This window comes from Dipodomys spectabilis, unplaced genomic scaffold (assembly GCF_019054845.1).
Source record: "Dipodomys spectabilis isolate Male_0828 unplaced genomic scaffold, ASM1905484v1 ptg000042l, whole genome shotgun sequence".
NCBI lineage: Eukaryota > Metazoa > Chordata > Mammalia > Rodentia > Heteromyidae > Dipodomys > Dipodomys spectabilis.
In genome coordinates, this window is record NW_024870719.1 from 16,836,500 (window position 1) to 16,853,067 (window position 16,568).

The 16,568-nt window shown below is 36.4% G+C and overlaps 1 protein-coding gene across 1 annotated transcript in view; it reads left to right on the top strand.

Moving 5' to 3' along the window:
* Positions 1–16,568, top strand: part of Gpr137c (G protein-coupled receptor 137C) — a 66,372-nt gene that overhangs the window by 20,069 nt on the left and 29,735 nt on the right. The window contains exons 2-3 of the mRNA XM_042677890.1: positions 5,760–5,803; positions 8,358–8,586. Coding sequence (XP_042533824.1) covers positions 5,760–5,803; positions 8,358–8,586 — 273 coding nt within the window. The remainder of the gene's footprint in view (positions 1–5,759; positions 5,804–8,357; positions 8,587–16,568) is intronic.

A 16,568-nucleotide genomic window follows, 5' to 3' on the forward strand; every position in this document is an offset into this window, starting at 1 on the left:
TTTACCCTAGATCATATCCTGTTTGCTATATTCCATATAATACTTAGAATGTATTAATATCACATTGCTTTAATCTTACTACAATCTAACTGTAATTTAAGCACCTGGTTATATTTATAGAATTCATTGGAATACATTCTGAAAATCTAAATTGATAATGCTTTCAATTCCCTCCCACACCCACTACTCGATAACCTGTGGTTTTATTAACTATAACCTATGATTTTATGGATCATTTCCTGTTCTGTCCCCATTCTCTTCTTCATGTGATCCTTTTAAATGTCTTTGCTGAAATCTAGCTTTTCCTGGATGGCACTTCTTGCCTTCTGTGGAAAACAGCCTATTTTATACTTAACTGGTAAAAACCTTGCTGAAATCTCTACCATGTGATTAGGTCATCATTAGCTATAATAATAAGCACCATCACCTTGGAAGAACTAACACTTTCTTCTTTTTGCTTTGTCCCCTGTGCTATATAGCCATTATCAAAGCCCATGTTTATAACTCATCCAAATTCTCCAGTCAGTGGTTTCTCAGTTTTAAAACCTTTCATTCTACCTAAGCCCCCTATTAATATGGCACACCTTGGATCAGCTCTTTAAAATGAGCTGGGGTTTCTTTCTGACCAATGTCTTTTATCTCCTTTCCCTTATTCATCTTGAATTTACTTTTATTTATTTTTTCACCACCATTCTTTTCTTTTCTTTTCTTTTTTTGTCTCTGGGCTTAGGCACTGTCCCTCAGCTCTTCAGCTCAAGGCTAGAGCTCTATCACTTGAGCCGCAGTGCTACTTCCAGTTTTCTGAGTGGCTTATTGGAGTCTCATGGACTTTCCTGCCCGGGCTGGCTTTGAACTCAGGAGGCTACTCAGCCTTCTGAGTAGCTAGGATTAAAGGAGTGAGCCACCATCCCGGCTTCACCACCCCATTCTTTTAGTCATTTTATCCCTTCTGTCCTCTCTACTCCATTCTATTATTCCTTGTCTCTGGACATTTTTCCTCTTCCAAAGCAGCTCATTCATCAAAGTTCTTTCTCTAAAATAAGTTTACATTTCTCAGTCTAAATACGTGAAAATTACAACCTACTTAAACTTGAACTTTGTATGATGGTATCCAGTTTTTTCTATTATTGTTTCAATTTTAAAATAGATCTTGCAGATCATATCTACTGTCAACTGCCTGACTTTAGCTAGAACTTGCCCTGTGCAGCTTAATATATTCTTCTCTTTTTTTAAATTAACGTACATTAGTTGTACAAGGGGTGTTTCGTTACAGTTCCAAAAGTATATATAATGTATCCCAAACTCACTTCTTCTACTACTTTTTAAAACTATTTCAGTAAGTTTCATTGTTCCATTTTTTTATGTGCAAATAAGCTCTTTTGGCTATATTTATCCTCATTCACACCCCCCTCTTGCTAGTATTCCCCCAACCGAGCAAGTTTTATACATGTCATTTTTAATGTGTATTAATTGTATTGATTTTGATAAAAAGCTTAATTATGTATCACAGACTAGACTTGAGTTTAAGGTTCTCCTGCCTCAGCCTCCTAAGTACTGGGGCTGTAAGTGTGCAGTAACACCCCCAGCAAAGCTTAGTTCCAAGAAACATAAGGCTCATGGACCAGAGGGGGCAAAAATCAGGTATTACTTGTGACGAAACAACATCTAAAACAAAGCCTGACATTAGGTCTTACAAATCCAATCATTAGTGCATCATTAAAGGTTATTCACATATATCGCAAAGTATGCTAAAGGGGAAGAACTCAAAAATAAGAGAAAGACAGATAGACATTTACTGTGGAGTGTAAGCAAATCAATACCAGAGAGAGAGGGGACATTTTGTTCGCCTTCTAAAGGAATATTCTCAGGAAGAGATATGTTCTGTCTTTTACACTAGCTAGGAAACAAATCTTCTGACCTTAAGGTTAAACACAATCTCTAACTTCCAAAGATGGTTGCTATGTAAACCTTTTGTTCAGAAGACTCAGACCACTCAAATATATGAGATATTCTTGGGTCATCTAAGGTTTCTTTTAGCCTCAGATATTTTTGGTCTAGTCTATATTCACTGCCTCTGGTGTCTTTCTATAACTCCTTGCATTTCTCTTGTTATTCTGCTACTGACATGGGCAAATCAGATCTGGAAACTATTATTTGCTTGTACCAGGGATATACAATCACCCAATCAATGATCTTTTGTCAATTATTTCTTACCTTTTGAAAAATTTTAACACAGTCTGTACTTTCTTTCCTTTAAACTACTCTACTGTTTTCTATGGCTAGTCTGACTGTCTCCCTTTCCCATTTTCAGTCTACTGTTTTCTATGGCTAGTCTGACTGTCTCCCTTTCCCATTTTCAATCTTGGGCTTTTAAAATCTGATTGTTAAAGAGGAATATATTGAAAATTAACTTCTCATCCACATTTGTTCTCTTCTATCTTCTACTTGAATTTCAGTTGCCACTTCTTCACATAACTGTGATTTCCTTATATTCCAAAATTCGCTTTCTATCCTTATTTCAGCCTAGACTTAAGAAATTTTTAAAATAAGAGTCAACTCCATGATCTGAATTTTAAGAAAATTTATCTTGCTCCTATTCTAACAGCTCTTTATATTCAAAACCTAGTCTAGTTGTTTCACTCAAAGTCAACAGACCTTGAACTGGAATTCTTTTGTATTGTTATTCTTTAATCATCAAATGATTGTACAAGGGGTTATAGTTTAACAGCTTCACTTATGTGTCTAGTATATCGTGATGAGAGTCATTCTTTCCATCATTCAAACCTATTCCCCATCCATCCCCCAGTCATAGGAATTTTCTCACTTTCCTTTTCACCTGTGTACACTGAGTATGACGTATTTCCCCCCCCCCCCCCCGTTCCCTTTTCCTTTCATCCACCTTCCTCACATTAGTCCCCTCCATTCAAACCAGCTTCCTTAGGTTTGTTTTGTTAAAATGTCTGTTAATTGCTCGAAGAGTTTACTACATGGAGTTTTACTTCTGTCTATACCACAAAACTTGATCACCTATATATACTTATATCCCTGTGTATGTTTACATGGGAGGTTGTATTTTGTGTCTAAGATCCACATATGAAAGAAAACATATGAAAGAAATCATTCAGTATGATTTTTCCCCAGATTTATCCATTTCCTTGCAAATTACATAATTTCATTCTTCCTGATAGTTGAATAAAATTTCATTGTGTATGTGTATACATACATATGTGTATAGATATGCATATGTGTACATGTGTATATGTATGTGTATATGCATATGTGTACATATACACTTATGTGTACATTTATAAACAAACAATGTACACATATCTATATAGTTACATCACATTTGTTATTCATCCATTGTGGGACATCAGGGCTGTTTCTGTAACTTAGCTATTTGAACAGTGCTGTGATAAGCATGGGCAGTTAAGTGCCTTTATTGCATCCTGTCCTGCAATCTTTTAGCTAAATGCCCAGGAGTCATATCACTGAGTATAATTCTTTTTAGATTTTAAGGAATCACCATACTGATTTTCATAGTGGTTACACCGATTTACCTTCTCATCAAGAACATATTAAAGATTCTTTCCAGAATCCTTACCAGCATTTATTGTTGTTTGTATTGTTGCTAATGGCCATTCTGACTGGAGTGAGACGGAATCTAAATGTTTTGATTTGCATTTCCTTTATGGCCAGAAATGTTGAGCATTTCTTCAAGTATTTTTTAACCATATGTACTTCTTCTGAGGAGTGTGTCCTTTGCCTATTTATTAATTTGCTTGTTAATTCTTTGGGAGGTTAGGGTTTTGTTTTTTTTTAGCTTGTATATTCTGGTTATCAGACCCTTACCGGACATATTGCTAGCAACAATTTTCTCTCATTCTAGAGGCCATCTTTTAGCTTTGTTATTGAACCCAGTTTCCAAATATTTTATGTTCTACCTTCCCTTAATTAACCATTTTCTATAGTAACCTAAGAAATCACTCAGTCAAAAATCATGTTACAGGGCTGGGAATGTGGCTTAGTGGTAAAGTGCTTGCCTAGCATGCATGAAGCCCTCAGCACCACATAAACTGAAAAAGGCAGAAATGGCACTGTGACTCAAGTGGTTGAGTGCTAGCCTTGAACAAAAAGAAGCCCAGGAACAGTGCTCAGGCCCTGAGTTCAAGCCCCAGGTCTGGCAAAAAAAATTTAAATCATGTTACAGAGTTTAAGGGTGTGTTAAAGCCTACTTCTCTGATATTTTTACGAGATACTCTGCGTTGAACTGCTTGCCTCTCCAGCTTCAACTTCTACCATCATCAACACCCCCATCACACTACACCATATACCAACATATGAGTTTTTGCTTTGACCTAAATTCATTGCTCATGTTTTCAAAACCTGCTCTAAACTCAGCATTACTCTAGAAACTAGGGCTGTAAATTTGAGTAAGTTATAGTCTTTCTTAAGATGGAAATATAAATGGCTAGAATGTGGCTAGGTATATAAGGATACAAACTTGCTTCTCTTTCTTTAAGGCACTTAACCTAACAATATAAAGTATGACATACTAATAGAGTCTTGAAAGATGAATTGGAATTTGTTATTTTACTATTAAAGTATATTCCAGCTCAAATACAAATATATACAAAAGCATGAAGATATGAAATTGTACCACGTATTTGAAAAGTTGTAACTATTTTAGACTGACTGGATTATAGTATCGAAGGTAAGAGGATAAAAGGAAACACTGGATAGGAAGATGGGCCTAGCTGCTAAGACATCGTCCATGTATTGAAGGGTGAGGACTTTTTCCTAGATTATTATGATTAATTTTTGTATTTGTATAGTACCAGAGATCAAATCCAGGGCCTTGCATGTGTTAGCTGAACACCCTACCACTGAGCCACATCCTTAGCCACAGATAAACTTTTTTTGTGTGGTTTGGCCCATAGCCTAACTTTTGTCCTAGATCCTCTTACCTACACAACCCAATATCTGGGATCAAAGATAATAACCACCCCACCTCAGCTTACTGGTTGTGATGGGGTTTTGCTCAGTTTTGCTTAGTCCAAAATCCTTCCAATTTCTGCCTCCTGGGTAGCTTGAACTACAGTCATGAGCCACTGCATTTAAACCAGATTTACTTTTTTAAAAAGAAATTTCTCCATAATTTATTCAAACAAGAATCATTTATAAATGTTAAAAGTAATGGATGAAAATTTGGGGAATAAAAAATATTTACATGGTTTCTAAATATCTCTCCACATGATACTGATTAATTATAATGGAGAAAACAAGAAGTGCAGAAAACCCTCAACCAGTTGATGAAAGTTACCATCAGTAATGGATCACAACAGTCCCTCGTTCCTTTTCATTATTTCATTTAAGCATAGAGGAAAATAATTTTTGAAAACATATTTATATTCATATTGAAGTAAGTTCAATTTTAGGACAAAACAGATATAATTTAATGAAACTTAGGATAGGTGGTAAGCCATCCACCACAATATCTAGTTCATAACAAAAGTTCAATAAATGTTTAAACTGAATTCATTTTGTTTGAATTGTAAAGGTAAAGTTTAAGTCTCAAAATAAAGTCATCATTTAAACCATTGGAAATCTGTCTATACTTGTTTCACAGTGATCCATATATAAACATTTGAACTTTATTTGCTAATATTTACGGTCTATCATTTTTGTAGACTTTAAAACATAAAGTCAAACCAAATTGAATGCATGTTTTCAAAACTTTCTTTCTGTACTCTTTATAGGTTATATGTAAAGTCAGATGTGCCACTGAACTTGACAAACACAAGTAAGTTTCCTGAGTATCTAAATTTCTAGCTAAAAGATCTAAAGCACTAATTCATTAATATTGATGCTTTGTATCTAAAAGATCTAAGTATTGATAGTAGACTGGTCAAAGTGTCAAGGTAAAGTAAGGGTTATTGAGAGTGCTTTAGCAGAAAATCCAACAGTTCTCCTTCTACCGTGAAGTTAGTATTTCTGTCTCTCTGCCTCTGTCTCTGCCTCTGTCTCTGTGTGTCTCTCTATCTCTCTCTCTCTTTCTCTCTGTCTCTGTCTCTCTCTGTCTCTCTGTCTGTCTGTCTGTCTGTCTGTCTGTCTGTCTGTCTGTCTGTCTCTCTCTTTCTTTCTGGTGCTGCCTTGCTTCAGATGTCAGTTGTAGCTTCACAGGGTCCACATATGTTAAAGTTAGATTATGTTGTTTGGTGAGAATGTATAGTGTTGTTCCATAAACTAAGAAATGTTTCAACTGATCAGACCCAACAATGCCAGTACTGTGGAATCAAGAAACAAGTTTCAAACCTAATTCCATAATTCAGTTCATTTAACCTCTCTATACTTCGTTTCTCTAAATTATTCTAGTACTCTGGATATATACTTTCAAGCTCCTTTTTGGATTTCAAACTATATATAACTTTATTACTTAATCTAAGAGATTATTAAAATCTAAGCTTTACCTGGACATGATGGTGCACTCCTATAATCCCAGCACTCAGAATACGAAAGCAGGAGAATCTCAATTTATTAGACTGGGAAAAATCGGGCCTTTTTAAACTAAACTTTTGTACTTGCATGTATATTGAACAAAGTGTGTTGCCAACTATGTATTAGCTTCAATTTATTGTGTAACTACTAGGGCAGAAGATTTATGATTCACACCAAAATAGATGTTAGGATACAAAATAAGTTTCTGGAGTGGCGCTGTAGCTCAAGTGGTAGAGCGCTCGCCTTGAGTTGAAGAGCTGAGGGACAACGCCCAGGCCCAGAGTTCAAGCCCCACGACCAACAAAAAAAAAAAAAAAAAAAAACTATATAGAGCACACAAAATAAGTTTCTGGGTCATATATACTGGGGTTCCTTTCACACTGAACTGTTAATTGTAATTTGATACAGATGGCTACTCCTTACTTAAGTTTTTACAAGGTCCAATTTCCCTTAAAGAGAGGACATTAAATATTTCATTTAAATGTGCACTTCTATAGAAGATAAGCTGTTGTAGTGGGCTTGAAACTATGTGATCTGCTCTTGTTGTCCTCTTTTATTCAAGTTTGAAAACAGTTTTTGCTATAGATAGCCAAATTCATAGGATTAAATGTTGTTTAAAACATATTTCCTTAACTCTTAAAATTATTAATTTTAGATGATTAATTTAAATTTAGGTGCAGCATATTAGTTTTTTAGGCAACCTTTAAAGCCTAATGGTAACTATCAGAATGGAAAGGTCAGCTGGGCTCTGGTGGGCCACCTGTGTAAGCCTCACTAATCAGGAGTCTGAGCCTTGAGGTTCCAAGGAAAGTCCATGAGATTCTTACCTCCAAACAAAGAAAGAAAGAAAGGAAGGAAGGAAGGAAGAGAGAGGAAGGAAGGAAGGAAAGGAGGGAGGGAGGGGAAGGAGGGAAGGGAGGGAGGGAGGGAGGAAGGAAGGAAGAAGGAAGGAAGGAAGGGAAAGAGAGAGAGAGAAAAGGAAGGAAGGAAGGAAGGAAGGAAGGAAGGAAGGAAGGAAGGAAGGAAGGAAGGAAGGAAGGAAGGAAGGAAGGAAGGATAGTAGAGCTGTGGCTTCAGTGGTAGTGCACCAGCTTTGAGCGAAAAAACTCAGGGAAAGCAACCAGTTCCTTAGTTTCAAGCCACACACACACACACACACACACACACACACACACACACACACACACACACACACACACACACACACACACACACACACACACACACACACACACACACACACACACACACACACACACACACACACACACACACACACACACAGTGTTGGAAGGTTGATGAAAATAGGCTTATGCTTAATAGGTATAAAAATGAAACCAGGTGCTGTTGGCTCACACCTGTAATCCTAGCTACTCAGGAGGCTGAGATCTGAGGATTGAGGTTCAAAGCTAGCCTAGGCAGGAAAGGCCTTGGGACGCTTACCTCCAATTAATTCAGAAAAAGTCAGAAGTGGTGCTGTGGTAGAGCACTAGCCTTGAGCAAAATGAAGCTCAGGGACAACACCCATGCCCTGAGTTCAAGTCCCACGACTGACAAAAAAAGCAAAAAGAAAATTTTCTGAGTACCCAAAATAGTATTAAAATAGTCCAAACTTATCCTCCCAGTAGAAACATCTGAATGTGAATCCACATCAGATTATTTCTGAATTAATACTTTAATATCTATGCCATTGGAAACTGGTTTTGATGCTAATGTCATAACAGCACAAATAGCCCAAGTAACTGAAGAATTCTTTTTTTATATTTAATAAAATTATAAAGATTTTAAGCTGAAAGAATTGTATAAAAAACACCCTTCTTAGTTTTATAAACATCTAATATACTCATTTTCTTTTTCAGAATTCTACTGCATTTGGGCTTTATACTGGCAAGCCTTCTTTATTTAGTGGTGAACTTGACTTGTGCAATGCTAGTTCATGGAGATGTCCCAGAAAATCAATTGAAATGGACTGTGTTTGTTCGAGCACTTATTAATGATAGCTTGTTTATTCTTTGTGCCATCTCATTAGTTAGTTATACATGCAAAATTACAAAAATGTCATCAGCAAATGTCTACCTCGAATCAAAGGTAAGTATATTCCTTAAACTTGTACATGAAAATGTAATTTCAAATTCTTATCCTATGAACCACATTTTAATGAAAAGTTTCTGTTACTTTTTTAAAAGTATCCTGAATGACAGTCACATTTGGGAGCATGGAAAAATACAGTTAAGTGGTAATCAATACTTGGTCCTTAGTAAACAATGGTTTAAGAAAAATAACATATAATAAGCATATTGTATTTTTTATGACTCTGTATTGGGATTTAGTTAAATGAAGCTAACCAGAAGCATGATTTGATCAAAAATAGTCTAATATATAAAGCTGCAGTGATAATTAAGAGTTTGTCCCCTAAGGGTAGCTAGCAGTATTGCCATTACATAAATTTCCTAGATTATGTCTACATATACTTGGATTAGCAATGTGAATATGCCATATAGATGAAATGATACTTATTTCTGTGAAAGTTTAGAAAATGTTACCTCACTCTGTACTATGAAGTCCATATGATATTTCAAACAGCCAGACATGTCTTGCTTCCTCCTTTACTTGTTTGGAAAAAAAAAAGCTAAATGTTTACAAAGAACCATTGAAATTTGTATTGCTACCAGTTGACAATGTGGCTGAGCAGTTAATTTGTCATCACAGAGTATATGAGGTATTGAAGTAGAGATGTAGATATGTGGATATTAGCGTGTGAGTGTATATCTAAACACAATTTTTACAGTTACCAAGGACAGCTTTTAAAATTTGGTATTATTGCCCCTTCGCTGAAGATAAGCAAGATAGTAGCTGAAACAGAACAGTTCTCTGGAACATTTTTAGATGTCTCTATTGTCATTATTCTTAATATGGTCCTAGTAAAGTATGCTACTATAAGTAAATCTATGGTAATCACTTGTCCTTTAACGTTAGGCACAGATTTTAATTTTGCCGTTTAAATATATTGCAGTAAAATGCTTGGGAATACACATACACACAAACATACACATGTATAAATGGGAGTCAGACTTTGAAGCCTAAGAAACATACATGGTAAATTATTTTATTCAACTTCTGAAGAATCAAAAATTTCATTGATTCTGGCTTCATCTGACTGTTAAAAATAATACTGATACTATTTGGCCCTTACTTAGTATTTTATTGGTAGAAATAGCACCTTAGTGTAATAACTTCACCATAGAACTCATACTCTTCGTTATGTAATGATAAAACATATGTAGACGTAGTGTCTAAATCTAAAGTGTCTCTTCTGTATTCACCTAGTAACTTTCTAGGCTTGATTTATTTGCTTTGCTGTAGGCAGTATGTTTAATATAGTTTCTAATCTGAGAAGAAAAGATTATCTGATTAATTCTCCAGAACTATTTCAGTCATCTTTCCCCTTCCTATCATATGAAAGATTTTGTTTTGTTTTGAGTTGGTTTTGATACTGGTTTTCGAGATTCAACCTCCTCATGGCCTAACACATAACTAGGCAGCATCTCTACTACTGAAACACTCCCAGCCCTGCATATTTGCTTTTTATCATACTATTTTTAAATTCTTACATTTTAAAGTTATCTGGATTCCTAAATAATTAGGAATACTACAGAGACATGTTTCAGATAACTATTGAAGTAGATTAGATATTTGATTATTTGTGACATTTTATACTAAGGAAGTTTTTGCTTTTCTTTATAGATTACAGTAGGTTGTAATTTCTATACTATATTCAAATAACTTCCAGATTCTCATTTTGTAATACTATTGTCATTTCTTAGTGTTGTGGGGTTTTTCGTTTTTTTCTTTTCTACTTCTACAGAGGGCTAGCCATTCAATCAACAAATGGTGATTGAGCCTCTACCTCTTCCACTTAAAGACTGTCTTTATTGCTGTCACCAAGAACATTTCCTTAAAATTCAGACTTTTGGTGTTTCATTTTTTCCTTTTTCTTCTTTCTTTTACATATTTTGTGAAGAGACCTTTTATAATCTTTCTCAACCAAGTCTTATTTACCAAATGACATCCAGTATCTTTTCCTGTCTTTAAATCCTGAGGTTACTTGATCATTCAAAACTACCTTTCCCTAACCCAGGGCTCCCCAACTATATATGATCATCTCATATCCAACTTTCAAGACCTAACTCTAATATTTTCCCCCTTGAAAACTTAATTTAGTTACTTTTCTAAGTCTCCAAAATGAAATTTTGGAAAAACTTACTATCTGAACCATCTTAAACATTCTGTTTCCTTTGGAGAACTTCTCACTTTATACCAGGTAGCATATGTGTGTACATAATCTAATTTTCCTGACTGAAGTCTGAGGTTTTAGAAGGGAGCCACTTATCACTTATATCTTTCTTGGTGCCTCAATTTGAGGTTGAGTAAATTTTATGTTAATGACAAATTACACATTTCTATATCTATCCAAATCTATACTTCAGCCTTTTGGAAATTTCTGCCAGTCTAAAGTTCCTTACTTTCTTCCTACCTGCAACTTGTATCTCTATATTTTTAAATTTTGTAATGATTATCATTCCCCCATTGATTCAGACTCAAACTTGGAGTAATCTGTTTCTTTATTCCTTTGTTTCCTAAAATTAAAAACAATTTTTTCCACTTGAGCAACATGATAGGATAAAAAAGATCTTCTGAACATAATTATCTGTATCTGTTATTTACTATGTATTTGTTTTGTACATTATCTCCCATTCTGATTGCTTTACATGTTATCTCAAAATACTTAATTCTGTTAGGTCTCTGTGACATTGTGCTATAATAAAACATATACATTTGGTTGCCAACTCTGGATCCTAGCACACAACCATTAAAATCTTGGAATTCTCAAGAATGACTGGCAGGTCTTTTGTGTGCTAGTAAGATGACAAGTAATCTTGGAGCCCCTACCTAACTTCTTGGTGGGGCTGGTTACCAAAAAGACCTAGGCATAATTAGAGGGTCCAGACTTTCAGCTCCACCCCTCTGGGGAGGGGTTAGAGGTTGATGGTTGAATTGACCACCAGTGGCCAATGGTGCAATCAGCCATATCTACATTAAAAAGCCTGATTAGGGGCTGGGAAGGTGGCTCAGTGGTAGAGTGCTTGCCTTGCATGCATGAGGCCTTGGGTTCGATTCCTCAGCACCACATAAGCAGAAAAAACCCATAAGTGGTGCTGTGGCTCAAGTGGTAGAGTGCAAGCCTTGAGCTGAAGAGCTGAGGGACAGCGCCCAGGCCCAGAGTTCAGGCCCCACAACCAGACCCAAAAAAAAAAAAAAAAAAACAATAGGAAAATTCTTCAAAATTTAATCTCCAATAAGCCAGCCCTCCCCCTCACCCACACCCCAAAAAAAACAGACACACAAAAAAAAAATAGACTACAGGTATAACTCAAATAGTAGAGTGCCAGCTGTGAGCCAGCAAGAACATACAAGGCCCTGAATTCAAGCTCAAGTACCTGGGGCGGGCAGGGCGAGGGGATCAGTTTCAAGGAACTTCCCATTTGTTGAGTATGTAGTGTTGTTTGGAAAGTAGCAGACAAATGTCATGGCAGCCCAAGAACACCATGCCCTAAAGCCTACCCTATACATCTCTTCCTTTTTTTTTTTTTTTGTCAGTCATGGGGCCTGAACTCTGGGCCTGGGTGCTGTCCCTCAGCTCTTCAGCTTAAGGCTAGTTAGTGCTCTACCACTTGAGCCACAGCACCACTTCTGTCTTTTTCTGCTTATGTGGTGCTGAGGAATCAAATCCAGGGCCTCATGCATGCAAGGCAAGCACTCTACCACTGAGCCACCTTCCCAGCCTGTTTAGGAACCCTACTGACCCTTTCAAAACTGGAGAGGCCAAGGAAATTTCTTCCTCCTTGATTGAGAGTTTAGTTCTGCTGTAATAATCTCATAATAGACTAACAGGAGAAAATTTATTAATACATGTACAAGTCTATTAAATGTACACAGTACCCATATAAAATATGAAACTCAAAGAAGAGCTATCTATTTGATTAGCTTCTTCAAAAAAGTGAAAGAAGGGGCTGGGAAGGTGGCTCAGTGGTAGAGCGCTTGCCTTGCAAGCATGAGGCCCTGGGTTCAATTCCTCAGCACCACATAAGCAAAAAGAAAAAAGCCGGAAGTGGCGCTGTGGCTCAAGTGGTAGAATGCTAGCCTTGAGCTGAAGAGCTGAGGGACAGCGCCCAGGCCCAGAGTTCAGGCCCCATGACCGGACCCCAAAAAAAAAAAAAAAACAGAAAAGAAAAAGTGGTCAGGTACAGTGCCCAGGCCCTGCGTTTAAGCTGTACAAACTACAAAAAAAGTGAAAGAAGTAGAAGTTGCTGGGCACTGGTGGTTCACTCCTGTGATCCTTGCTACTCAGGAGGCTGAGATCTGATTATTGAGATTCAAAGTAGTTAGAATACTGGCCTTAAGCAAAAGTTCAAGGCCCTGAGTTCAGACCCAGTACTGCCACACAAAAAAAAGTTTTAATTTGGACTTAGTTAATTGATACACAGATATGTCTCCATGTAGAGATTCACGCTTCTGTATGTGTAAACTATTTTTCAGTGACATAGAGCAAATCTGGACATTTCTTCTTCATATATTTTGCATATATTTTCTGTTTATACAAAAACATTGGCTGTGTAGTGGTGGCTCACACCTATAATCCTAGCTACTCAGGAAACTGAGATCTAAAAATTACAGTTTGAAGCCAGCTTAGACAGGAAAGTTCATGAGACTCATCTCTAGTGATCTACCCCCCAAAAAAGCCAGTGGAGCTATGGTTCAAGTAGCAAAGTACTAGGCTTGAGCACAAAAGCTTAGGGATAGTACCCAGACCCTGAGTTTAAGGCCCAGGACCAGCACCAAAAAAGAAAAGTTTTTAAGTTTCTTCCTTTTTTTGTGTGTTTTTGGAGCTTAAACTCAGATCTTTGAGCTCTTGCTTGGCTTTTCAAGACTGGTGCTCTACCGCTTGAGCCATACCTTCACATCTGGTTTTTTGCTGGTTAGTTGGAAATAGGGCTAGTTTCAAACTGTAATGCTCAAAATGTGTCATAATGATCAAGATACATTGTACTCATAAACACATGTTAAATTGAAACCCTTTGTACAACTATATAAAGAATTTTTTAATGTTAATATTGTTTAAAATGAGAGACTTCATAAGTCATGTATATTTAATCTTAATCTTTTCCAAAAACTGCAAATTGCTATCATTTTGTTTTTTTATATTCCATAACATAGTCTATTTGACCAGCTTATATTTCTTGAACTTGGAGAGTTTAAAAATGCTCATTTCCTTTAATTTTTATATTTCAGTTATGATATTATTTGAAACTTTATTAAACTTAAATTTGAAGTAAAATTAAACATGTTTTGCCCATATTTGTCTCCTAAACTGAAATAGGTAATACACTTTTCAGTGAAAGAGGAAATAATTCAAGTCTAAGTTCATGTTGTCAATGCTTAAATCAGCGCTCTGCCATTTAGTAAGTCTATAACTTTAACCTATTTTAAATTATAGTACCTTCTCCACAGTAGTGTTAAAAGAATAAAATGGAAAATTGCAGTATACTGGCTGGCAGCAAAAATATTAAAGATGGTTTCTTCATCATCGGGGTTTATAGAATATACTATTAGAAAACTTGAAAAAATTCTGTTATTAATTTGGTAATTTTTGTTTTGTTTTTCAAGTTATTTATTGATCAACTAGTTCCATCAGATTGCTAATTTTGCTTGTATAGGCAGTTAAGCATATTAATCTTAAATTTAAAAATTCTGATTGTTAAAACTTGGCAATATGAAGCTGGGCACCAGTGGTTCATGACTGTCATCCTAGCTACTCGGGAGGCTGAGATCTGAGGATCACAGTTCAAAGCCAGCTGGGGCAGGAAAGTCCATGAAACTCTTATCTCCATTAAACCACTAGAAAACCAGAAGTGGCACTGTGGCTCAAGCAGTGGAGCGCTCTCCTTGAGCTGAAGAGCTCAAGGACAGTGCCCAACCCTAGAGTTCAAGCCCCATGACAAAAAAAATATCTTAAAGCTACCCCTATATACAGTATTTTTACAATAAAAAATGTATTTAAAATTTAAAAATAAAAATTCTTGAAGCTGAATAACATTTCATCACATGCCAAAATTTAGCTCTTGTCTTATTGGTGGGCCCTTTGCCAACCTCTTCATTGTTCTTTTCTTCATAGTCAGTTTTCTTTTGCCTTTTTAGGAAAAATAAGAGTGAAGTAGAGGTTTTAGTGATTATATCTAGAACTACCTACTTCATTCTCACTTACAGAGCACTTAAAGTATCTTTTTTTTTTTTTTTTTTGGTTTGGTTTGGTTTGTTTTTTTTGGGTCCGGTTGTGGGGCCTGAACTCTGGGCCTGGGCGCTGTCCTTCAGCTCTTCAGCTCAAGGCTAGTGCTCTACCACTTGAGCCACAGCGCCACTTTTGGCTTTTTTCTTTTTGCTTATGTGGTGCTGAGGAATCGAACCCAGGGCCTCATGCATGCAAGGCAAGCACTCTACCACTGAGCTACCATCCCAGCCCTTAAAGTATCTTTTATGTTCTCTTTTTCATCACTTTGTTGTTGTTTTTTTGGGGGGGAGGGAGTGTTGTTTTCCAGTCCTTGGCTTGAACTCAGGGCCTGGGCACTGTTCCTGTGCTTCTTTTGCTCAAGGCTAGAACTCTACTACTTGAGCTAGGGTAGGTAAATGTGCTACCATACTCAGCTATTGATTGAAATGGAATCTAGCACACTTTTTGCCCAGGCTGGCTGCTGCTGCTTCTTTTTTTTTTTTTTTTTCTAGTCCTACGGCTTGAACTCAGGGCCTGGGCACTGTCCCTGAGCTTCTTTTGCTCAAGACTAGAACTCTACAACTTGAGCCCCAGTGCCACTTCCAGTTTTCTCTATTTATATGATCCTGAGGAATTGAATTCAGGGCTTCATACGTGCTAGGCAAGCACTACCACTAAGCTACATTCCCACCCCTTAGTTTTTAATTTATACTATAGGCAATTAGACCAGTACTATGAGTTTTTTTTTTCAAAGAGGACTTTTACTTGCTTTTAAAAAATACAACTTACTAAAGCCAGGTGCTGGTGGCTCCTAGCTACTCAGGAGGCTTAGATCTGGGGATCAAGATTCGAAGCCAGCCCAAGCAGGAAACTCTGTAAGTCTCTTATCTCCAATAAACTAGCCCCCCCCCCCCCAAAAAAAAGAAAAAACCCAGAAGTGGGGCTATGGCTCAGTGGTAGAGTGTTAGGTTTGAGCAAAAGAAGCTCAGAGCTAATGGCCAGGCCCTGAGTTCAAGCCCCAGGACCAGCACAAATTTGAATAGTTTGTGTCTTTGCTCTTATTTTTTCAACTTACATGTTAAGTTTGTTACTTCATTCCATGTCTATGTACTTATATACTTAATTCATTTTTTGTAAATGAATGTAAGTATTTACAGCAAGATGTTTTCTCAAGAATATTATGGCAACCTTCCATAATCTTATCATTTTACATCAACATCCTTTATTTAACAAAAAACAAAAATTCAAGTCTGCATTTCAGCCATGTGTCCAATATCACATGTGAATACAACTATGTGAATTAAATATTATTTATATCAGCTCACTTTGGAAGAAAGTCTAAAACTCAGACATCTAGGTTATCAGTCCTACCCTCTGCTTGATTGCCCGTGAACAAGAATCTGGCCCATTGAAAAATGTAGAATTTCTGTACTCTGGATTCTTGCCAGAGAGAATAAACTCCAAGCTGATAAATTCACAAGTTTAATTGTCATAAATATGATGTGAAAGATGTGCAGTCTGTTTGCTTGGCCATCTATTTTGTATTTTATGCTTTGTTCAATCCAAATGACTTAGTTTTGTGCTAAGATGACATCACACCTTAGAGTTGTATTTTCCATCTTACACTTTGATAACATACTTTAGCCTATATTTGTAAGAAATTTATTATAAGTAAGGTTTATTTTTAAACCATCATTGTGAAATTTTATGAAGCTATGGATTACATAATGTTCCAGAATATATA